The 25,259-nt window shown below is 50.5% G+C and overlaps 1 protein-coding gene across 1 annotated transcript in view; it reads left to right on the top strand.

Annotated features, from left to right (window-relative positions):
- The window catches only part of LOC138264554 (UAP56-interacting factor-like), a 263,113-nt gene extending 238,067 nt beyond the window's left edge, over nt 1-25,046 (top strand). The window contains exon 9 of the mRNA XM_069212551.1: nt 24,458-25,046. Coding sequence (XP_069068652.1) covers nt 24,458-24,553 — 96 coding nt within the window. The 3' untranslated portion in view covers nt 24,554-25,046. The remainder of the gene's footprint in view (nt 1-24,457) is intronic.
- Nucleotides 25,047-25,259: the final 213 nt, after the last annotated feature.

Below are 25,259 nucleotides of genomic sequence, written 5' to 3'. Positions count from 1 at the left end.
TCCTCAGCATTGAATAATTCCAGCCTGTGTGTGGGGACCCCAAAGCACATAACACGTGTGGGTGTCTGTGTGTGTGTGTGTGTGTGTGTGTGTGTGTGTGTGTGTATGTATATATATGTAGTAAACTGTTTCCATAATTGTTTTTAAAAACAGATATATAAGACATACATGCAGCTTATATTTAAAGGGTAAAAACATGTCTATTTTTTGTTAAGTTTTCTTTTAATAAATATCAAAAAGAACTCCAGTTTTTCTTTAAATCAGAAAAAAAGAAGACATAGAGAGCAATACTATGTTTTATTGAAGAGAAAACTGTAATGAAAAACAAAGCCATTTTTAGCCAATAAACTGCATTCAGGTTAACATAGTAAATCAAATAAATAGGTTCACAAAAACCTCCTTCACAGAGCCCTCCTCTCTGAAACCTCCAGGAAGGTCAAGAGGCAAACAACATTCCTCACCACAGTCGACAGGAAAGATGAAAGACATCCCTATCTGACCTCGACGGAGTCGGATTGACATCAAGAGTGCCAGTCCGACTGCCGTCGACACAACCGACATCAGAGAAGTCACCGTCGAGACATAGTCAGTCGACGTTGAGGCAAGCTAGATCATCTGCCGCAGTTGACTGTTGACTATTCCGATGCCACAAGATTCAATGTCAACACCTATCCCCATCGCTCGACGTCAGCACTGCCTACGGAGGGTCCAATATTGATGTTGAGAGACACTCGACGTCAAGCAATGTCGACGTCAGATCAGCTACGACATCAGCAAGACAGACCCAGATCGACATTGCATTCAAGATTCTCTACGTCAAGAAGATCTCTTTTCTCAGAGATCATATCCATACTTGAAGAGACAGCGCCAGGGGCAGGTAAGTTTCCAATACGATCCCCACGTTTCCCTCTATGACATCTGACTCCAGGTTCAGGCTGTTCACCATCCAGACATACGCTTATGCTTGTGTGTGCGCCATCGCCTGTCCCTGGGACGCCAGGCAGATCTAGGAGTGCATACAGGCAGAGAACACCAGGTAAAGAACTACGATCTCACAGGTCACCATCTAGATCTACGCATGGAAGATCTCATTCCAGATCACGCCACTATTACTGTTCCAGGTCTCGACGAAGGCATATATCACCTTCGTGGTCTTCAGCTTCTTGTTCCTCCATAAGGGACTATTCACCACTGCTGTCTGACTCCCACCCAGCTAGAGTCTCCCCTGTGTACAACTTGGTTACATTCGATCATGTGCTGATCAGAGGAGTGCCAAAGTTAAACATAGACATTGCAACGCATGTGTCCACGTCTTCAGTGATTTTTTTTTTTAAACGCTCCGTCAATGGTCTCCCTCCAGACCACTACTTCCTCTAGTCCCCGGCTTTCTTGAGCCTGCCATGCAGACTTTTCTTGCTCCACCATCTATTCGAGCTGTACCATTGAGGATCCAAAAAATATAAGGCACCTGATCAAGACCCCTTGTTCCTCCAATCAGATTCTCCCCCAGATTCGGTGATTGTAGCAGCAGCAAAAAAAAGACCCATGCCATTGTGTCATCCTCAAAAGCACCACTGGATAAAGACAGTAAGCAATTTGATTCGATGGGGAAGAAAATGTGTAACACCTCTGCATCATACATGAAGGTCTCCAGTCCAACTGCATTACTCAAGAGGTATGATATGTCGTTGTGGGATTCCCTCTACAGATTTACGCAAAAACTGCAAAAGGAACACAGACAAGATTTTTCAGGAACTCTTAAAAGAGGGCGGTCTAGTGGCAAACAAAATCATCAGCGCCGCAGCTGCTACCTCCAACCTCTCCACTCGTGGCTATTTTCATGGAATCACTACAAGGTTTTCATGGCTAAGACTTGCAAGGTTAAAGCCTGAAGCACAACAAATAGAATTAAAACCTTCCCTTCACCTGATGGTCCCTCTTCTGCACACATGCCGATGATGAAATGCCAGAGAGAGAGAGGCAGACGCTCTGAAGGCAGTGGGGCTTGAGAAGCAAAAATAATTCAGACGTAGCTAAAACCTTATGACCAACGCCACATCAACAGAGCGTTCAAACACCTCACTGGGTGCCACAACAGAACCAACATAGCCAGTCACATCACTATCCTCGATGTCCAGGAAGAGGGAATGCTTCCCGACCGTCCGCATCCTCATCCAAAGGACAGTCAAAGCATTGAATCATGGCTACCCTCTTCGCTGTCTCCCACTCCGGAGGAGGGGGCGAGAAACATCGCTAAGCACTTAAGAGTGGCACACTTTAACAGTTGGGTTTTGAACATTGTTCAAAATGGGTACTCACTTATGTTCAAATCTCCTCCACCGGAAGTACCACCAAAAGCAACATTCCACCATCTGTAAGGCTTATTGTGAAAGGAAGTAGACACTTTGCTTCAAAAAAGAAGCAATAGAAGAAGTTCCACTCATGCAATGGTGAATAGGAGTTTATTCACGCTATTTCCTTGTCCAGAAAAAAGACCCCCCTCAAGAATACTGTCTGATCGTAGACCTGCGGTCCCGGAACGAATTCACCCAAAAAGAAAAATTCAGGGTGTTTGCCCTTCATCAGATGTACCCCCAACTTCATCAGGGGGACTGGATGTGCTCCGTAGGTCCTCAGGATGCCTACTTCCACATCCTCAAACATTTTCGAAATGCATGGCAGTAGTTGCTGCACATCTGAGGAGGAAACAAATCTTCGTCTATCCATACCTAGATGACTGGCTGGTCAAGGGTGCCTCCCCAGTACTAGCACAACAGCATTATCAGATTTGCCTACTCTGGGTCTACAGATTTTTTTAGAGGACTTAACTTTTCCCTCCTGTTCGCTCACCCTCTACCCCCTCGGAGCCGAATGTAGTACTTTTGAAACTGATGGGTCCACCCTTTGAGACTATACATAAGTCCTCTCTGCAATATCTAACATGGAAAACAGCTTTTCTTGTTGCTATTACCTCAGCAAGCAGAGTAAGCGCAATTTGTACTCTGTGCAAAAGAGCCTTACACAGTGTTCCATGATAATAGGGTAGTAATGAGAACTCATCCTAGTTTCCTTCTTAAATTAATTTCTGATCTCCTTATTAACCAGACTATTTCGCTCCATACATTTTTCCCCAAACCATCCACACCAGAAGATAAAGCTCTACACTCCTCAGATCTAAAAAGAGTTCTAAAGTTCTATTTGGATAAAACGAAATATATTAGGCAGTCTGATCATTTATTTGTGGAACTGTGGTCCAATGAGAACAGGCATGGCTGCTTCCAAGCATACAGTAGGAAGGTGGCTCTGTATATACTATTTCAAAGTAAGAAATAGTGTGCACAGAGTCCAAGGGTTCCCCTTAGAGGTAAGATAGTGGCAAAAAGAGCTAATTCTAATGCTCTATTTTGTGGTAGTGTGGTCGAGCAGTAGGCTTATCAGAGGGTAGTGTTAAGCATTTGTTGTACACACACAGGCAATAAATGAGGAACGCACACTCAAAGACTGATTCCAGGCCAATAGGTTTTTATATAGAAAAATATATTTTCTTAGTTTATTTGAAGAACCACAGGTTCAAGATTTACAAGTAATACTTCAAATGAAAGGTATTTCACTCAGGTAGTCTAGGAAATTTGAATAATCACAATAGTATGTACAGTTTTGGCAAAAATGGCAATAAGCAATTTTAAAAGTGGACACCGTGCAGAAATCAACAGTTCCTGGGTAAGGTAAGTATTCGTTAAGTTCACAGGTAAGTAAAACACTTACAGGGTTCAAAGTTGGGTCCAAGGTAGCCCACCGTTGGGGGTTCAAGGCAACCCCAAAGTTACCACACCAGCAGCTCTGGGCCGGTCATGTGCAGAGGTCAAAGTGGGGCCCAAAACACATATGCTTCAAAGGAAACAGAGGTGCCCCGGTTCCAGTCTGCCAGCAGGTAAGTACCTGCGTCTTCGGAGGGCAGACCAGGTGGGTTTTGTAGGGCACCGGGGTGACACAAGCAGGCACAGAAAGTACACCCTCAGCGGCACAGGGGCGGCCGGGTGCAGAGTGCAAACAGGCGTCGTGTTTCCTATAGGAATCAATGGGGAGACCCGGGGGTGTCTTCAACGATGCGGGCAGGCATGGGAGGGCTCCTCGGGGTAGCCACCACCTGGGCTAGGCAGAGGGTCGCCTGGGGGTCGCTCCTGCACTGGAGTTCGGTTCCTTCAGGTCCTGGGGGCTGCGGGTGCAGTCCTGGTTCCAGGCGTCTGGTTACTTGTTGCAGGCGTCGCTGTGGGGGCTCAGGGAGGGTCAACTCTGGCTACTCACGGGCTCGCAGTTGTCGGGGAGTCCTCCCTGTAGTGTTGGTTTTCCGCAGGTCGAGCCGTGGCCGTCGGGTGCAGAGTGGAAAATCTCACGCTTCGGGCGGGAAACGTGGGTCTTTAAAAGTTGCTTCTTTGTTGCAGAAAGTTGCAGTTTGTTGAACAGGGCCGCTGTTCTCAGGAGTTTCTTGGTCCTTTAGGTGCATGGTAGTCCTCTGAGGCTTCAGAGGTCGCTGGACCCTGTTGGCTGCGTCGCTGTTTCAGTTTTCGTCGAAGTAGGGAGACAGGCCGGTGGGGCTGGGGCCAAATCAGTTGTCGTCTCCGTCTTCACTGCTGGGCTTCAGGTCAGCAGTCCCTCTTCTTCTTTAGGTTGCAGGAATCTATCTTCCTCGGTTCTGGGAGCCCCTAAATACTGAATTTAGGGGTGTGTTTAGATCTGGGAGGGCATTAACCAATGGCTACTGTCCCTGAGGGTGGCTACACCCTCTTTGTGCCTCCTCCCTGTGGGGAGGGGGGCACATCCCTAATCCTATTGGGGGAATCCACCTTCTACAAAATGGAGGATTTCTAAAAGTAAGAGTCACCTCAGCTCAGGACACCTTAGGGGCTGTCCTGACTGGGTAGTGACTCCTCCTTGTTTTCCTCATTATCTCCTCCAGCCTTGCTGCCCAAAGTGTGGGGAGTGGCCGGAGGGGCGGGCATCTCCACTAGCTGGGATGCCCTGTGGCGCTGTAACAAAGGGGGTGAGCCATTGAGGCTCACTGCCAGGTGTTACAGTTCCTGCAGGGGGAGGTGAGAAGCACCTCCACCCAGTACAGGCTTTGTACCTGGCCACAGAGTGACAAAGGCATTCTCCCCATGTGGCCAGCAACATGTCTGGTGTGTGGCAGGCTGGCAAAACTAGTCAGCCCACATTGGAAGTCAGGTATGTTTTCATGGGGCATCTCTAAGACTGCCCTCTGGGTGTATTTTACAATAAAGTGTACACTGGCATCAGTGTGCATTTATTGTGCTGAGAATTTTGATAACAAACTTCCCAGTGTTCAGTGTAGCCATTATGGTGTTGTGGAGTTGGTGTTTGACAGACTCCCAGACCATATACTCTTATGGCTACCCTGCACTTACAATGTCTAAGGTTTTGCTTAGTCACTGTAGGGGCATAGTGCTCATGCATATATGCCCTCACCTGTGGTATAGTGCATCCTGCCTTAGGGCTGTTAGGCCTGCTAGAGGGGTGACTTACCTATGCCACAGGCAGTGTGAGGTTGGCATGGCACTTTGAGGGGAGTGCCTTGTCGACTTAGTCATTTTCTCCCCACCAGCAGACACAAGCTGGGAAGCAATGTGTATGTGCTGAGTGAGGGGTCCCTAGGGTGGCATAAGACATGTTGCAGCCCTTAGAGACCTTTCCTGGCATCAGGGCCCTTGGTATTAGGGTTACCAGTTTCAAGGGACTTACCTGGGTGCCAGGGTTGTGCCAATTGTGGAGACAAAGTTACAGTTTAGGGAAAGAACACTGGTGCTGGGGCCTGGTTAGCAGGGTCCCAGCACACTTTCAAGTCATAACTTAGCATCAGCAAAGGCAAAAAGTCAGGGGGTAACCATGCCAAGGAGGCATTTCCTTACACATACTATCTCTAGATGGATAGGTTCCTGCATTGTTTACCTACCAGTTGGCTAATGAGCAATTGACTGCCAGGCCCAAAGCCCATTCTACCAGGGGCAAGACAGCAACAGTAGCTCTTATGAAAAATGTCCCCGTCTCCGAAATCTGCAGATCTGCTACGTGGAGATCAGTACGTACTTTCACAAGACACTACTGTCTTGATTCAGTTACTAGAGCTGGCACCCAAGTGGGACAGGCCTCATTACAAAACCTGTTTAAATGAAGAGGTCAGCTGCTGTAGCTTACTGTAGCTTCGCCCTCAGGGGAATGGGATGGTGTTGCTATTCTATTCAATGCTTATGCCTATTGATGAGGATCCTCTGGAAGAGAAGGATAACTTACTTACCTGTAATCCTAGTTCTCTTCCAGGGGAGTCCTCATCAAAGTCTTAAGCAACCCTTCCTCCTCCGCGGGTGAACCTCACAAACAACAGTTCATGCTTAGTGGAGTTGTCCTCCTTCACTTCACCGTAAAAATGCACTGACCTAGCTGTCACCTTTCTCTGACCTTTTAGGCATGGTGGGATCCTGGAGGTCCTTGAAGCCTTAAAGGCACAGTGCCATTTATTTGATTTATCTTGTTAATCTGAATGCAACCTATTAGCTAAAAATGCCTGTTTTTCATTACAGTTTTCTCTTCAATAAAACATAGTATTTCTCTTTGTCTCCTTTTTACTGATTTGCAGAGATACTGGAGTTCTTTTTGATATTTATGAAAGGAAAACTTAATGAAAATTAGACATGTTTTTACCCTTTCAATATAGGCTGCATGTATGTCTTTTATCATGTATATGTTTTTTATTAAAAAAAAATGGAAACATTTTATGTACTACAAATATATATATGTTCAATGGCATGTGTAGCTGCAGATACACATGCTGTGCACTGTTCCTGCCATCTAGTGTTGGGCTCGGAGTGTTACAAGTTGTTTTTCTTCGAAGAAGTCTTTTCGAGTCACGGGACCGAGTGACTCCTCCCTTTCGACTCCATTGCGCATGGGCATCGACTCCATCTTAGATTGTTTTCTTTCTGCCATCGGGTCCGGACGTGTTCCTCTTCGCTTCGTGTATTCGAATCGGAAAAAGACAAAATTCACTGAAAATCGTCTGTATTGTTTTCGATCGCGAAACATCTTGCATCGACACCGGCGAAACACAGCTTTGGTGGCCCTTCGGGGCTTCCGCGCCCAGCTAGGGCCTGGTCGGACCGACCGCAGAAAATGTCAAAGCCTAATGGACCGGACCCCATTCCGTTTCTGCCCACAGTGCCACGCCAAGTATCCCTACACAGACCAACACCGGGCCTGTAATCTGTGTTTGTCACCGTACCACAGAGAAGATACTTGCGAGGCCTGCAGGTCCTTTCGATCGAAGAAGACCTTGAGGGATCGAAGGGCGAGGTGACTGCAAATGGCGTCGAAGAGTTCCGAGCACCTCGACTTCGAGGAAGAGGAGATGGCTATCTCCATCCAAGGTTCGGATTCGGACGACTCCGACGCGGACCGACCACCCGCAGCAGGGCAACATGTGAGTACGCCTGCCCCGACCCAAGCCCAGAGTCATCCCAGAACAAAACATAAGGCCTCGGGGATGCCACTGCCGGAAGGCCATGGCTCGACCCATAAGAAAGCAAGCAGTGACCAAGCAACACCTTCGGCACCGAAAAAGGCCAAGTTTGTGCCGAAGTCTTCGGATGCGAGCCGAGAAACCGTCACCGAGAAAACACGACATCGACTCGTCGAGTTGGCGAAGCCTCAAAAGAGTCTTTCGGAGCCGAGGCCTACTGTCAGCATGGGCATTTCGGTGCCAAAAAAAAACAGCTTTGGAGACGAAAAAAGCCTCATACACTGAGGAACATGGACTCTCAAAACAATTAAAAGAGAGACACAGATTTGAGGAGGAACTTCATCAAATGGAGGAGTTTGATGAAACACAGGCAAGGATACAGATCCATAAGGATACTAGGAAGATCCAAACAGCAACCCCTCTCAAATTCCAAAGGAAACTAGCTTTCCAAGCACGTTCAGAGACTGAGCAGCTAAAGTGCCCAGAGAAAAATCTCAGTCACGCCACTTTTCACCAGAACATTCTCCTCCACATTCTCCTCAAAGAACAATGTCACCTATTGCAACGCCCACTGCACAGTCACCCACGCACACTGTGCAGTCGCAAGAGGATGCAGATCCCTGGGACCTCTACGATCCCCCTGTGTCGGACAATGGCCCTGAGTGCTATGCTTCGAAACCCTCTCCATCCGAAGATTGCTCCTCATACAATCAAGTATTGGCTAGGGCTGCCGCATTCCACAATGTGAGCATGCACACAGAGCCATTGGAGGAAGATTTTCTCTTTAATACTTTGTCCACAATGCATGCTTCCTATCAAAGTCTTCCCATGCTCCCAGGCATGCTGAAACATGCCCAACAAATTTTTCAGGAGCCCGTGAAAGGGAGACCCATCACACCACCGGTGGAGAAGAAATACAAGCCGCCACCGTCGGACCCAGTGTTCATCACACAGCAGCTGCCCCCAGACTCTGTTGTGGTTGCAGCTGCGAGAAAGAGAGCCAACTCAGTCATCTGGAGATGCACCACCCCCAGATAAAGAGAGCAGGAAAGAGAGTAGCGTCACAAGCTGCCAATCAGTGGTGCATAGCAAACTCTCAGGCCCTTCTTGCACGATATGACCGAGCTCATTGGGACGAGATGAGCGATATCATCCAATATCTCCCCAAGGAATACCAGAAAAGAGCTCAACAAGTGGTAGAGGAGGGACAAGCAATATCTAATAATCAGATCCGTTCTGCATTAGATTCTGCCGACACTGCTGCAAGAACAGTGAACACTGCAGTGACAATTAGATGCCATGCTTGGCTAAGATCCTCAGGTTTCAAACCAGAGACTCAACAGGCTGTCCTCAATATGCCATTCAATCAGCAGCAGCTATTTGGCACACAAGTAGACATGGCCATTGAAAAAGGACACGGATACGGCCAAAGCAATGGGAGCGCTCTACTCGTCCCAATATAAAGGGACATTCAAAAAGCCGCAGTATAGGTGAGGTTTTAGACCACAGGCATCAGAAACATCCACCTCTCAACCAAAACCCTCCTACCAGTCACAATAACAGAGAGGGGGGTTTCGCTGGTCCTTCAGGGGACAATTCCCAAGGTCTAGGGGAAAATTCCAAAACACAAAGCAGGCCACTAATACCAAGCAGTGACTTGCCCATCACCCTCCCCCAACACACATCCCCGGTGGGAGGAAGACTGGGAATGTTCCACAATCAATGGTCAAACATAACAACGGACACATGGGTTCTAGCAATTATCCAACATGGTTACTGTATAGAATGCACACATTTTCCTCCAGATATTCCCCCAAGAGCGCACAAACTGTTGTCACAACATCTAACACTGTTACAAACAGAAGTGCAGGCACTATTGACAAAACAAACCATAGAACTAGTACCTCATCGACAAAAAGGAACAGGGGTCTATTCCCTGTACTTCCTTATTCCCAAAAAGGACAAAACACTAAGACCAATTTTAGATTTCAGGACTCTCAACCTATTCATCAAATCAGAACACTTTCACATGGTGACACTACAAGATGTAGTCCCATTACTAAAACAGGGAGAATACATGTCAACACTGGATTTAAAAGATGCGTACTTTCATATACCTATCCATCCATCTCACAGAAAATACCTCAGGTTCGTTATACAAGGAAAACATTACCAATTCAGGGTATTACCCTTCGGGATAACAGCCGCCCCCAGGGTATTTACAAAATGCCTTGCTCTGGTAGCAGCATACATAAGGAGACAACACATGCACTAGACGATTGGCTAATAAAAGCCAACACTCAAAGAGCAGTGTCAAAATCACACACGTTACGTAATAGATACCCTACACACACTAGGATTTTCTATAAATTACCAAAAATCACACTTGCAGCCATCCCAAATTCAACAATACTTAGGAGCTACGCTCAACACTCAAAAAGCGATCGCAAGTCCAAGCCCACAAAGGGTACAATCATTCCACACCATAATGCCAAAAATTCAGCCAAATCAGCATTACACAGTCAGATTTGTGATGAAACTCCTAGGCATGATGGCATCATGCACCGCATTTGTCCCAAACGCAAGGTTACACATGCGGCCCTTGCAGCAGTGCCTTGCAAAACAATGGTCGCAGGCACAGGGTCAACTCCAAGATCTAGTGTTGATAGACCGCCAAACACACTATTCGCTTCAGTGGTGGAACACCGTAAATTTAAACAAAGGGCGGCCTTTTAAGACCCAGTGCCTTACGCCATTCTTACAACAGACGCATCCATGATTGGGTGGGGAGCACACCTCAACAATCACAATATACAAGGACAGTGGGACAACAAGCAAAAAGAGCTACACATAAATCACTTAGAGCTGCTAGCACTCTTTCTAGCGCTAAAAGCTTTTCAACCTCTTCTAGCTCACAAACACATTCTTGTCAAAACAGACAATATGACAACAATGTACTACTTAAACAAACAGGGAGGAACACACTCATCACAACGGCCTCCTAGCACAAAAAATCTGGCATTGGGCAATTCACAACAATATTCGCCTAATAGTGCAATACATCCCAGGCATTCACAATCAATTAGCGGACAATCTCAGTTGAGATCACCAGCAAACACACAAGTGGGAAATACATCCCCAAGTACTACAAAAATACTTTTGCCAGTGGGGGACACCACACATAGATCTGTTTGCCGCAAATCAAAACGCAAAATGCCAAAACTTTGCGTCCAGATACCCACACCCTCAGTCCAAGAGCAATGCTCTATGGATCAGTTGGTCAGGGATATTTGCTTACGCTTTTCCCCCTCTCCCACTCATTCCTTTCCTAGTCAACAAACTGCGTCAAAACAAACTCAAACTAATACTCATAGCACCAACATGGGCACGGCAACCGTGGTACACCACACTGTTGGACCTCTCAGTAGTACCTCACATCAAACTACCAAACAGACCAGACATGTTAACGCAACACAAACAACAGATCAGACACCCCAGTCCAGCAATGCTCAATCTAGCAATCTGGCTCCTGAAGTCTTAGAGTTTGGCTATCTAAATCTTCCAAACGAGTGTATGGAAGTCATTAAACAGGCAAGAAAACCTACCACCATGCATTGCTATGCTAATAAATGGAAAAGATTTGTTTTCTACTGCCAAGCAGAACACATCATACCGTTAGATGCGTCCATACAGGACATCGTAGGATATTTAGTACACTTGCAAAAAGCAAATCTTGCTTTTTCATCCATCAAAATGCACCTCACTGCAATTTCGGCTTACTTGCAGATTAAACATACAAAATCACTATTTAAATACCAGTCATTGAAGCCTTCATGGAAGGACTAAAGCGGATCATACCTCCAAGGACACCACCAGTACCCTCATGGAATCTTAATATCGTACTTACATGACTAATGGGTCTGCCTTTTGAACCCATGCATTCTTGTCAAATCCAATTCTTAACTTGGAAAGTGGCATTTCTAGTAGCTATTGCTTCCCTACGAAGAGTTAGTGAAATACAAGCTTTCACTATTGAGGAACCCTTTATACAAGTACACAAACATAAAGTGGTTCTACGCACAAATCCAAAATTTCTACCGAAAGTCATTTCACTGTTTCATTTAAACCAAACAGTGGAACTCCCAGTCTTCTTCCCACAGCCAGACTCAGTAGCAGAAAGAGCACTGCATACATTAGACATTAAGGCCCTCATTCTGACCCTGGCGGTCGGTGATAAAGCGGCGGCCAAGCCGCCAACAGGCCGGCGGTCTAAAATATGCAATTCTGACCCTGGCGGGAACCGCCAACACAGCCCGCCAACTTAACACTCCGACCGCCACGGCGGTACAAACAAACAGCGCGGCGGTTCCCGCCAACAGCCAGGCGGCAGACAATGTACCGCCCACCCTATTACGACCCACCAATCTGCCACCTTTTCCGGGGCGGGAGCACCGCCGATAAGAACACGGCGGAAACAGACTACGAACGGGAAAACGCTCACCTCTACGCACTCCACGCGAGATTCCGGCAGTATGGAACCAGAGTTGCAGGTCATCCCCGCACTCCTATTCCTGCTCATATACCAGGAGCACGCCCGGCGGCGCGGAAGACATCGGTGAGTACTGCACCTACGACACAGGGGAGGGAAAAGATTACCGGCACACACCCACCCACCCACACCCACTACAACACACACATCAATGCATTCCCACAGATCACTGTCACAACCCACAAACCACCCCCCTCCGAAATAATGCAAAGACCAAAAGAAGAGATCATAAACGGGCAGATATATTGAAATATGTACACCAGTAATCCCAATAAATAAATAAACTATGTACAAAATATATACAGCTACTAAATGTAGTCCAACCACTGTCCGTGGATCACAGGGGTCCTGTGCAAAGGGGCAAGGCCCAGTCCCACGACAAGAACTCCACGGAGAGAACACTGCAGGGGCATCAGAAAGAAAATAGGACAGGCACCTCAGCCACTTGAGTACACGATGCCAGATCCACGAGGGGACTCCATGACCACTGGGCCATCCTGGGGAGAGCAAAGCCAAAGTCCATACAGTCCATACAGTGGGTGGCCTGCCCACTGGGCCATCCTGGGGAGAGCAAAGCCACAGTCCATACAGTGGGTGGCCTGCCCACTGGGCCATCCTGGGGAGAGCAAAGCCACAGTCCAAACAGTCCGTACAGTGGGTGGCCTGCCCACTGGGCCATCCTGGGGAGAGCAAAGCCACAGTCCATACAGTCCATACAGTGGGTGGCCTGCCCACTGGGCCATCCTGGGGAGAGCAAAGCCACAGTCCATACAGTCCATAACAGACCCCACTGCCACTGGAGGAGGCAAGTTGGCCAGAGGACATCCTGCAGCCCTGCCCGAGATAGATCCTGCCCTGCCACGTCTGCCAAAGGGCCAGCGGTTCTTGCCTTGAAGGGCCCAGTTCAGCGGTTCCTGAGACGGCGGGGCCCAGTTCAGCGGTTCTTGAGACGGCGGGGCCCAGCGGAGCGGTGCGTGAGACGGCGGGGCCCAGCGGAGCGGTTCTTGAGACGGCGGGGCCCAGCGGAGCGGTGCTTGAGACTGCGGGGCCCAGTTCAGCGGTCCTTGAGACGGCGGGGCCCAGTTCAGCGGTTCTTGAGACGGCGGGGCCCAGCGGAGCGGTGCGTGAGACGGCGGGGCCCAGCGGAGCGGTGCGTGAGACGGCGGGGCCCAGCGGAGCGGTTCTTGAGACGGCGGGGCCCAGCGGAGCGGTTCTTGAGACGGCGGGGCCCAGCGGAGCGGTGCTTGAAACTGCGGGGCCCAGTTCAGCGGTCCTTGCCCTGAAGGGCCCAGTTCAGCGGTTCTTGAGACGGCGGGGCCCAGTTCAGCGGTCCTTGCCTTGAAGGGCCCAGTTCAGCGGTTCTTGAGACGGCGGGGCCCAGTTCAGCGGTCCTTGCCCTGAAGGGCCCAGTTCAGCGGTTCTTGAGACGGCGGGGCCCAGTTCAGCGGTCCTTGCCCTGAAGGGCCCAGTTCAGCGGTTCTTGAGACGGCGGGGCCCAGTTCAGCGGTTCTTGAGGCGGCGGGGCCCAGTTCAGCGGTCCTTGCCTTGAAGGGCCCAGTTCAGCGGTTCTTGAGACGGCGGGGCCCAGTTCAGCGGTCCTTGCCTTGAAGGGCCCAGTTCAGCGGTTCTTGAGACGGCGGCCGGTCTATGGCCAACTGCTAATTGCCTGGTGGTGCCCTCCTGGGCAGCGGGGATGGTGCTCCTTCACTGCCCACCTGGGCTGTGGGTGGTGGGGCCCTCCTGGCCAGCTGGGCTGGGTCCTCCCTGGGCAGCGGCTATGGGGGTGGTGGGCTCTCCCGGGGCAGCTGTGCCGGTTCCTCCCGGGGCAGCGGCTATGGGGGTTGTGGGCTCCTCCTGGGCAGCAGGCCTGCTGCCTGACCTCTCCGACTTGCTGCCCTTGCCCTCCTTAGTCGTGGGCCTGTGGCCCTTTCCTCCCTTTGGAGCTGTGGCTGGTGACTGTCTCTGGGTGGTGTCCGGGGGGGATGTAGAAGGCGGGCTCCTGCGGCGACCCTTCCGCCTTCTGCTCCTCTTCCCAGGGGGTGGGCTGGCTGTCCCCTTGCTGCTGGGCGAAGATCCAGACATGCGGGCTGGCGGGCTCCAATACCCCTGCACCCTTGTCAAGGGGGCTGCAGGGCTGGTGGTGGCTGAGGTGCTCTTCTTACCCCGACGAGAAGGAGGGGGGGGCTCAGGGTCAGGAAAGAAGTTAGTAGTGGCGAGGAAGAGCTTCTTGGGACAATGGAGAGTGGTAGGTACAGTGGGAATGGGAGTGGAGGGAGAGGATGTGGTTGTAGGTGAGTCACGTTTGCTGTCTTTGGGTGCAGGTGCAGGAGGGATAGGCTGTCGTGAGGTGGATGGCTGTTGGGTGGGTGGCTGCGTTTGTGTGGTGTGGAAGAGGGGGTGACAGACACAGTGGGAGAGGACACAGGGGACGTGTAAATGGCAGTGGGGGTGGTGACTGCACGTGTGCGGACTGGAGTGGAGGGTGTGCTGGTGATGGAAACACTGGCTGATGGTGAGGTGAATGGAGGTGTGAGTGTAGACGTCACAGGGAGGGAGGAGGGAGACGAGGAGGTGGGGGTCACAGAGGTGGTAGTGACTGTTGGCATGTCTGCATCGGAATGTTGCGTGTGTGAATGTCTGCGTGATCTGTGGTGCTTATGTTTGGATGAGCTTCTCTTGGGTGTTGAGGTGTGTGCAGGCTGGTCTGATGGTGTGGGTGGGACAGGCAGAGGAACAGGAGACTGGGAGGAGGGAGTTAGTAGAGGCAGGCAGGAGACAGGGACAATGGCTGCCGTCAGTGCTGAGGCCAGAGCCTGGAACGATCGCTGATGGGCAGCCTGACCCGAATGAATGCCCTCCAGGTACGCATTGCTGCGATGAACCTCCCTCTCCACCCCCTGGATGGCATTCAAAAGGGTAGTCTGCCCAACAATGAGCGTTCGTCGGAGGTCAATGACCTCCTCACTGAGGGCAGCGGGGGTAACAGGGGCAGGGCCTGAGGTGCCTGGGGCGAAGGAGATGCCCGGCTTCCTGGCAGAGCGGGCACGGGGCGAACGCTGAGGGGCTGCTGGGAGGGCGGAGATGGTGCGCTGGGTGGCGGCTGTACCTGTAATGGCGGGGGGCACGGATGGTGCCACCCCCGCAAGGGAGCCCCCTTCCGAGGACGTGTCCGTGTCGCTGCAGGGTCCAGTCGTCCCCGTCGTGGAGCTCCCCTCGCCCTCCGTCTCACTGGTCCAGTCTGACTCTGTGGCATGGCCCTCCTGGGCCATGTGAGATGCAGCTCCCTCCTGCCCCGATGCCACTTCTCCTCCGCCTGATGATGCTGATGCACACAAGCACAGAAAGACAAACAAAAAGGGGGGGGGAGAGAGAAATAAAGGGATATTGAGTACATGGATCTCCGGTACAGTTAGCGGACATGACAGACACAGATGCCCCCTGCACTAAGTTGCGCACTTGGGGTCCGCTACGCATTCCGTGGAACATGCCCTACACGCCTAGAGTTGACAACTGCACCCATGGATGACACGGCCCAGGGATGGCTGTACTGACAAACTACTGAGGGTGGTGGCTGGGGACACAGGGGCTTACGGGGGTGCCCAGCCTACAGATATCGCCCTGGCCTAGGGGGACCCCCAGCCCTCCTCCCCCACCCAGACACCTCCGCTGTGCGACAACAGAGTAGATAATGCTTGTACTCACCCCCTTGTGTCTGCTGTGCTGCCCTCACACGCCCATCCAATTCAGGGTAGGCCACCGCCAGGATCCGGAACATCAGGGGGCTCAGTTGACGGCAGGCACCCCGCCTACGTTGGGAGGCCATCCCCAGCAGAGACTCGGCGGTCTTCTTGGTCCCGCGGCGGATGTCCTCCCACCTCTTGCGGCAGTGGGTGCCCCGTCGATGGTGGACCCCCAGGGTCCGGACTTCCTTGGCGATGGCACGCCAAATCCCGATCTTCTCATGGGCGCGGACCTATGTGACACGTACAGGGAGGGAGAAATACCACGTTCAAGTTTCTCAGCATTTTCCTTTCCAGTGGCCCAACGCCCCCCATCCCCTCCAGGCCCCCCGCCATGCCCCCCGCCAGGCCCCCCGCCAGGCCCCCGCCAGGCCCAACATGCCCCCCATCCCTGCCAGGCCCCCCGCCATGCCCCCCGCCAGGCCCAACATGCCCCCCATCCCCGCCATGCCCCCGCCAGGCCCAACATGCCCCCCATCCCCGCCAGGCCCCCCGCCATGCCCCCCGCCAGGCCCAACATGCCCCCCATCCCCGCCAGGCCCCCGCCAGGCCCAACATGCCCCCCATCCCCGCCAGGCCCCCCGCCAGGCCCAACATGCCCCCCATCCCCGCCAGCCCCCCCGCCAGGCCCAACATGCCCCCCATCCCCGCCAGGCCCCCCGCCAGGCCCAACATGCCCCCCATCCCCGCCAGGCCCCCCCGCCAGGCCCAACATGCCCCCCATCCCCGCCAGGCCCCCCACCAGGCCCCCAAGCCAGCCAGTGGCCCCAAATCCATATTGAATTAAACTCACTTGTTGGTCTGGAGGACCGTAGAGTAGCGCATACTGGGGGAGGACCCCATCCACAAGTTTCTCCAACTCCTCTCCAGTGAAGGCAGGGGCCCTTTCCCCAGGCGCAGCAGCCATTGTCCCTTCCAGACCGAGGTCACAGCAACACTTGCAGTATAGGTCCTCTCCTGTGAAAGTTCAAGTCGCAAGTGGATAAGTAGATAGAAAATGGCGGTCACGTCCGCGGCGGTGCGTACCGCGGCGGTGCGTCCCGCCACCGCCGGCGCCCTTCGCCATTGGCTCCTGAAACCCATAGGCTTCAATGTTAACCAATGCGGCTTCGCGCCGCGGTCTTCGCCCGCCGCGGTGTGCCACGCCAGCGCATTGACCTCACATCCCATTGTCACACTTCACAGGTCAGGCAGCCGCCATTTCCAGGGCCCACATGGCTCAATTTCAACTGCGTCACACAGGCCTAGGCCTTGCATAGCCACTCAGACACGCCATTCACTGCATAGAGAATCGTATACTGTGCTAGCTGTGAGTACGTACCTGTGGGTTGCTTGACTGTGTGCTCCATGTTGTCCTTCCTAGGCACTGTCCGCTGGGTTGGGCGAGGAGACGGATGAATCCTCCCGTGTACCGACCGCTGGTGGACCTGTCGACAATGGAAGAACGCCACATTATCCTGACCTACCGTCTTAACCGTGCCACTATCCATGAACTGTGTGCCCAGCTGGAGCCCGACCTGATGTCCCCCATCCGCCAACCCACAGGGATTCCCCCTCTGGTGCAGGTCATGTCAGTACTCCATTTCTTGGCAAGTGGGTCATTTCAGACAACCGTGGGAATTGCTTCTGGGATGTCTCAGCCCATGTTTTCGAAGGTGTTATCCAGAGTGTTGTCTGCCCTGATGAAATCCGTGAGGAGCTACATCATTTTCCCTGAGGTGGGCGAATTGGCTACAGTGAAGGGTGATTTCTACGCCCTTGGACATATTCCCAACGTAATTGGTGCCATTGATGGGACCCATGTGGCTTTGGTTCCCCCAAGAGACAGGGAGCAGGTGTACAGGAACAGAAAAAATTACCATTCAATGAACATCCAGGTGGTGTGTTTGGCTGACCAGTACATCTCGCATGTAAATGCCAAATTCCCAGGGTCAGTGCATGACGCCTACATCCTCAGGAATAGCAGCATCCCTTACGTGATGGAACAGCTACAGAGACACCGTGTATGGCTAGTGGGGGACTCTGGGTACCCCAACCTGTCGTGGCTACTGACCCCAGTAAGGAATCCCCGGACCAGGGCAGAGGAACGGTACAATGAGGCCCATGGGCGTACTAGGAGGGTGATCGAACGCACCTTTGGCCTCCTAAAGGCCAGGTTTCGGTGCCTGCATATGACAGGTGGATCCCTAATGTACTCACCTAAGAAGGTGTGTCACATCATCGTGGCCTGCTGCATGCTTCACAACCTGGCTTTGCGCCGCCAGGTGCCTTTCCTGCAGGAGGATGGTCGAGACGGTGGTGTTGTGGCAGCGGTGGAACCTGAGGAGAGTGACGAGGAGGAAGACGACGGGGCTGAAACAGACAACAGGGACAGAATCATTGAACAGTACTTCCAATAGGACACAGGTAACATTTCAAAGATAATTTAGTAAATGTTAACTACTCTCCTGCATCTCTGCTGCCTGTCTATTTGCCCCAGTGTATGACGACTGAGTTTTGGCTTTTCCCTCCCTATTTCAGATCTGGGGTCCCCACTACGAGTCCTGTGCTTCGTTTCCCCATGGACTACAGCTTTGTGGCAGCTGTTTGTTGACTTCACCATGTACAAGGACATATTTGCACTGTCATGTCAATTACAATCTATTGAAATCACAGCCAGACTCCAGATATTTTGGTGCAAAATAGGTGTTTATTGAAGTGCTCAAAATGGGATGGGTGGTTTCAAGTGGGTGGGGGCTATGGTGAAGGAATGTCCATGGCAGAGTCCAGAGTAACAGTCACACAGGTGCATTGTCCAGAGGCCTGTGGAGAGATGGAGCATGGGCAGTTCAAGGATGGACAGGGTGACAATGTGGGACAGTGGGATGACATCAGGTGGTATCCATTGCTGGCGGGGGTCTTGACATCCTACTCTGTCTTCTTGCGAGATCTCAGGGCCCTCTTGCGGGGTGGTTCTTCTCCTGCAGGAGGTGGGGGTCTGGTGGGCTGCTGCTGTGCGGGGGCCTCCTGTCCACTAGCGCCGGCGGAGGTGGTTGGCTGTTCTTGGTCCAGGCTAGTGGCAGGGGCCCTTGGGTGTTGTTGAGTGTCCGCCCTGTTGTTGACGAGGTCCTGCAGCAGCCCTACCATGGTAACCAGGGTGGTGTTGATGGCTCTGATGTCCTCCCTGTACCCCCGATAGTGTTCCTCCTGCAGTGCCTGGATCTCCTGGAACCGGGCCAGTACCGTCGCCATCGTCTCCTGGGAGCGGTTGTATGCTCCCATGATGGTGGTGAGGACCTCGTGGAGAGTGGGTTCCCTGGGCCTCTCCTCCCCCCCCCTGTCGCACAGCTGCCCTCCGAGTTCCCCTGTTTCCCTGGGCCTCTGCCCCCTGGCCGGTGTGCCCACTACCACTGCCCCCAGGTCCCTGTTGTTGTTGGGGTGGTGGGTTATCCTGGGTGCCCTGTAGTGGTAGACACACCGCAGATTGACGCGCCCTGGAGACAGAGGCATGGGCCCGCTGGGTGGGAGCTGTGCTGGTGTTCCCAGAGGGGTTTGGGTCTGTAGTGGCCTGGGCCTGTGTGAGGGGAACCGACTGTCCAGAGGTCCCCGATGGTCCGGGCTGGTCATCGGTGTCCAGGTCGACAGAGCTGCTGTCATCGCTGACGGCCTCTTGGGTGGGGGGTGTGGAGAATTCTGGCCCCTCCGCCGCGGTGTGTTGACGGTCGGGTCCTGCAGGGGTATAGAGGTATGGTTATAGTTTCAATGTGTGGCATATGGGTGTATCTGTGGGTTCTCGTGTCCCCAAGTGCTGGCATTCGTGTGTGGGGGCTTTGGTGAGGGTGGCTTGTGGGGGGGATGTGTATATGCATTGGGCATGCTTTGGTGATGGGTGTCCATGCTTAGTGGACGCATGCAGGCCTAGGTTTTGGGATGTGTGGGTTGTGATGGTGAGACATTGGCGGGGAATAGGTGTGCTGGGGGTGGGGGTGAGGATGGTGGTGGGGGTGAGGATGGTGGTGGGGGTGGGGGTGAGGGTGGGGTTCGAGGATGGGGGTGAGGGTGGGGTTCGAGGATGGGGGTGAGGGTTGGGGTATGATTTGGCATGCAGGTGGGGGGGAAGCAGTATTGAAGCTTCAACTTACCAGTATCCATTCCTCCGCCGACTCCTGCGAGGCCGTCAGGATGCAGGATGTTCAAGACTTCCTCCTCCCATGATGTGAATTGTGGGGGTTGAGGTGGGGGTCCTCCGCCAGTCTTCTGCACAGCGATGTTGTGCCTGGATACCATGGAACGCACCTTCCCCCGTAGGTCGTTCCATCGCTTCCTGATGTCTTCCCGATTTCTGGGGTGCTGTCCCACTGCGTTGACCCTGTCGACAATCCTCTGCCATAGCTCCGTCCTCCGGGCAATGCTGGTGTATTGTATCTGTGTGCCGAACAGCTGGGGCTCTACCCGAACGATTTCCTCCACCATGACCCCGAGTTCTTCGTCTGTGAAGCGGGGTTGTCTTTGGGGTGCCATGGGGTGGTGTGTATGATGTGTGGGGTGGAGTATGTGTATTTAAGTGAGTTGAGTGTGGTGGTGTGTGTTGTTTTGTGTGTGGATAGTGTGTGGGTGATGGTGTTGAGTGGCTGTGGCTGTTATTTTTTGGATGCTGGTGTCTCGCTCTTGCCTTCTTTACGAATTTTTTAGCGTAGGGGTTTGTGGGTGATGTGGGTGTGTGTTTTATATTGTATTGTGTGTGTGGGAGTGGTGTGTGTATGTGTATCAGGTGTGTGGGATTCAAATCGTCCAATGTGGCTGAGTTTTGTTCGTTTGTGTGTATTCTGACCGCGGCGGTGTGTCCCGCCAATGGAATACCGCGTTTGAATGACCGCCGCGTGGATTCGTGGGTCGTAATGGGATGGGCGTATTTCTGTTGGCGTGGCGGTGGAGGTTTGGTCACCTCCACCTTTCCGCCGACCGCTGGTCTGGCGGTCTGTTGTGGCGGTCGGATTTTCGGAGGTTTGCCTTCTGCGGGTCAGAATGACCGTGGCGGGTTTCCGCGACCGCGGCGGGATTATGGAGGATTTCTGACCGGCGGTAGGCGCCTTTTACCGCCGAGGTCAGAATGACCACCTAAAAGAGCTTTTATGTACTATATAGACAGAACAAGACCATTTCGTAAACCCAAACAATTGTTTGTCGCATTTCAGAAACCCCATGCTGGTAACCCTATATCCAAACAAGTCATAGCCAGATGGATAGTTAAATGCATACAAACTTGTTACCTAAAAGCTAAAAGAAAACTACTCATTGCACCAAAGGCACACTCCACTGGAAAGAAGGGAGCAACAATGGCCTTTCTGGGTAACATACCAATGACAGAGATTTGTAAGACAGCCACTTGGTCCACACCTCATACGTTTACCAAACACTACTGTGTAGATGTGTTAGCAACACAACAAGCCACAGTAGGACAAGCTGTATTAAGAACTTTATTTCAAACAACTTCAACTCCTACAGGCTGACCACCGTGTCTGGGAGGATTACTGCTTTGTAGTCTATGCACAGCATGTGTATCTGCAGCTACACATGCCATTGAACGGAAAATGTCACTTACCCAGTGTACATCTGTTCGTGGCATGTTCCGCTGCAGATTCACATGCGCCCTCCCACCTCCCTGGGAGCCTGTAGCCGTTTAAGTTGTAATTAGAAATTGTATGTATGTAAATAAACTCTACTTTAGTGCAAAGTATGTACATACATATCTATTCCATTGCATGGACATCTTTACTATTCTCATTCTACAACTCCTAGCTCACCCACTGCGGGAAAACAATCTAAGATGGAGTTGATGCCCATGCGCAATGGAGCCGAAAGGGAGGAGTCACTCGGTTCTGTGACTCGAAAAGACTTCTTTGAAGAAAAACAACTTGTAACACTCCAAGCCCAACACTAGATGGCAGGAACAGTGCACAGCATGTGAATCTGCAGCGGAACATGCCACGAACAGATGTACACTGGGTAAGTGACATTTTCCATATATATTGTTAGACTTTTCATCCTTGGCGTGGTCTCCCTTAACGTTTTGCCTATGTTTCCCAGGTTGTTGATGTGTGCTGGACTCTGATTTTGCTGTTTTTGTTACTCTGGGCACTTTACCACTGCTAACCATTGCTAAAGTGCAAGTGCTCCTTTACAAAATGTGTATGTAATTGGCTTATCCATGATTGGCATATTTGATTTATTAGTAAGTCCCTAGTACAGTGCACTAGAGGTGCACAGGGCCTGTAAATCAAATGCTACTAGTAGGCCTACAGCACTGGTTGTGCCACCCACATATGTAGCTCTGTAAACATGTCTCAGACCTGCAACTGCAGTGTCTGTGTGTGCAGTTTTAACTGTAAATTCGACTTGGCAAGTGTAGCCACTTGCCAGGCCTAAACCTTCCCTTTTCCTACATGTCAGACACCCCTAAGATAGGCCCCAGGTAGCCCCAAGGGCAGGGTGCAGTGTATGGTTAAGATAGGACATACAGTAATGTGTTTTATATATCCTGACAGTGAAATATTGCTAAATTTGTTTTTCACTGTTGTAAGGCCTGTCCCTCTCATAGGTTAACATATGGGCTACCTTTAAATATGATTAAAGTGTAGATTCCCTTTGGGAGTGGATGGACATGTGGAGTTTGGGGTCTCTGAGCTCACAATTTAAAAATACATCTTTTAGTAAAGTTGATTTTAAGATTGTGCGTTTGAAAATGCCACTTTTAGAAAGTGAGCATTTTCTTGCTTATACCATTTCTGTGACTCTGCCTGTTTGTGGATTCCCTCTCTGGGTCAGTTTGACAGTTGGGCTGGTTGCACCTCACACTAGACTGTGACACAAAGGGAGCTGGTGTTTATTCTGCATTTCCTGATGAGCCATCTGTGCTAGGAGGGAGGAGAAGAGTGGTCACTCGCACCTGATAGGGCTGTGCCTGCCCTCACACAATGCAGTCTTCAACCCCCTAATGAGTGTCTGGGGCCTGGCCTAGGCAAGTCAGGATTTCACATTCAAAAGAGACTTTACTTTGAAGTAGGCCTACTTCAAAGGAGAAATTGGGTATAAGAAGGGCACCCAAAACCACAGACTTTAGAACACTTCTGGAAACCAAGAAGAACCTCTGCCTGGAGAAGAGCTGAGGAAGAAGAGCTGCCCTGCCTTTGACTGTGCTTTGTGGAGCTATCCTCAGGTTGCTGCTTCTGCCAGAGTAAGAGGGCAAAGACTTGACTTCGTAGGCCTTCCATCTGGTGAAAATCTACAAGGGACAGCAAAGACTTCTCTCTGCCAGCACCTGCATTCTCTGGAGAGACTCCTACTCTGCCAAATGGTGCCCATCCAGTTCCTGGGACCCTGAAAGGAGAAGCTGGCAACATAAGAGGAAGAAATCCACGCACAGAACACCGTGCGGGGAAAAGATCGCTGCATCTCCGATCTGCAGCTGGAAAATCGACTCGCCACCGGCTTCGCAGCTGAAAATCGACACTCGCCTGCAACCCAACCGAAGAATCGACGCACGGAGCTGAAGAAAACACAGAGGCTGGTGAGATTTCCACCCGCTCTGCGTGGTTTTCAGATCATCATGCGGCTGGATTTCCGACGCAAACACCACGGGGCATGTAAAAACATCACAAGGAGAGAAGAAATGGAGAGCGCGCACGCCCCGACCCGACCCGACGAAAGGAGAAACGAAGCAAGGTCTCGCTTGTGAGTGAAATCAACGCATTGCAAGCCCATTTTGACGCACATGCGCCTGTGCAGGGTTATTTTTGACGCACCCAATGTACATTTTCATGCTAACAGTGTTAGTGTGTGTTTAAAACTACATGAAGACTTTTTGCTTTTTAATTGATAACTTGACTTGTGTATTGTGGATTTTTGTCGTTTAGGTCTTGTTTTGTTTAGATAAATATTTCCTATTTTTCTAAACCTGTGTTGTCATTTTGTAGTGTTTTCATTAAGTTACTGTGTGTTGGTACAAATACTTTACACCTAGCACTCTGAAGTTAAGCCTACTGCTCGTGCCAAACTACCAAGGGGGTAAGCAGTGGTTAGCTGAGGGTGACTCTCTTTTACCCGGACTAGAGTGAGGGTCCTTGCTTGGACGGGGGTAACCTGACTGCCAACCAAGGACCCCATTTCTAGCATATATATATGTAAATGTTTTATGTGCTCAGGGGGGGGCCCTCCACGTGGGTGGAAATTATTCAGTGCTTATTACTTTGGTGAGGATTCCCATGGAAGAGAAGAACAATTACAGGTAAGTAACTTATCCTTATCATTGTTGAGCATGGGAAGGAGATGTGACCTGTGTTAAGTAATTGTTACACGCAAACTCTATAGCATGTGTATTTTCTACGTGCATTTTGGTACTGTGGTGAACTCAAATTTTACCTTTTGCGCTTTATTTAGTAAGAAGTGTGGATGTATTTATTAGTACAGTAGCTCCAAATAACAGTTATTTGGCGACATTTTGTTTCCACTGTCATTGCTTAAGCGTAACGTAATATGAAGGCGAGCTACACTGAAAATTTCTTTGTTAGTTTTTTTTAATGTTTTGCTGTCACTGTTTCATTCTGAACCACAGAAATGGACATTTATTGCTGTAACAATAATCTAACGTTACCTTTTCTGCAGACGAACTGTACCCTTCATGAACGATTTTCAACCTTGAAGACTAGAAGACCATTTACGACCATGACAAGCAGAGGGCGAACAGTAACTCTTGTTTAATGAAGTGAAAAATAGAATAAATTAAAAACAATATGTACTTGAAAATTTTTTGTTTGCTTTCTAGAAAAGATCACACTTAGCCGCTTAAGTACAGCTGTTCTGATTGAAATCTTTTAAACAATGTTATGTGTGAAATATAATTTGTTTTTGAGTGTTCAGTTGTAAGCCACATTTAAAATGTGAAGGAAGGTTAATCAGTATGTAATCTTATTGATTAAATACTGATAAATGACGATGCTGAAGTTATAATTTTAAATTAAAAACAAGTTAGATTTTGTTTAATTATTTTTTCAATTATAGTGGTATATAAAATCATAAAAATGATTACCGGCTGTGAATTGGTTAATAATACACATGCAGTACAAAGATTGAGTGAACTATGGCAATAACACCGACATCTTTATTCATAATTTTGGTACACACCATATTTTACAATAGTGTTTATACACACAATCAAATAAACGTTGCACATGCAACATCTTTTCCCACTGGTTTTCAGTGCTGCTCTGGTGTTTACTTTGTAATTATTCAAAAATATTTGTGTCAAGGATCGGAATGGCAGTAGAAATATGTGACAATAACAGTGAGTCATGATCTCGAATAGTGGGTGTGATAACGGTATCAGTATTATGCTTATAGTCTAGACTGATATAAGTGCGCATACCATGCATGATTTTATTTCAGAAAAGTTATGCTATTCAGTGCT

This window comes from Pleurodeles waltl, chromosome 2_1, assembly GCF_031143425.1.
Source record: "Pleurodeles waltl isolate 20211129_DDA chromosome 2_1, aPleWal1.hap1.20221129, whole genome shotgun sequence".
In the NCBI taxonomy this organism is placed as follows: domain Eukaryota; kingdom Metazoa; phylum Chordata; class Amphibia; order Caudata; family Salamandridae; genus Pleurodeles; species Pleurodeles waltl.
This window is presented reverse-complemented; position numbering and strand designations above follow the sequence as displayed.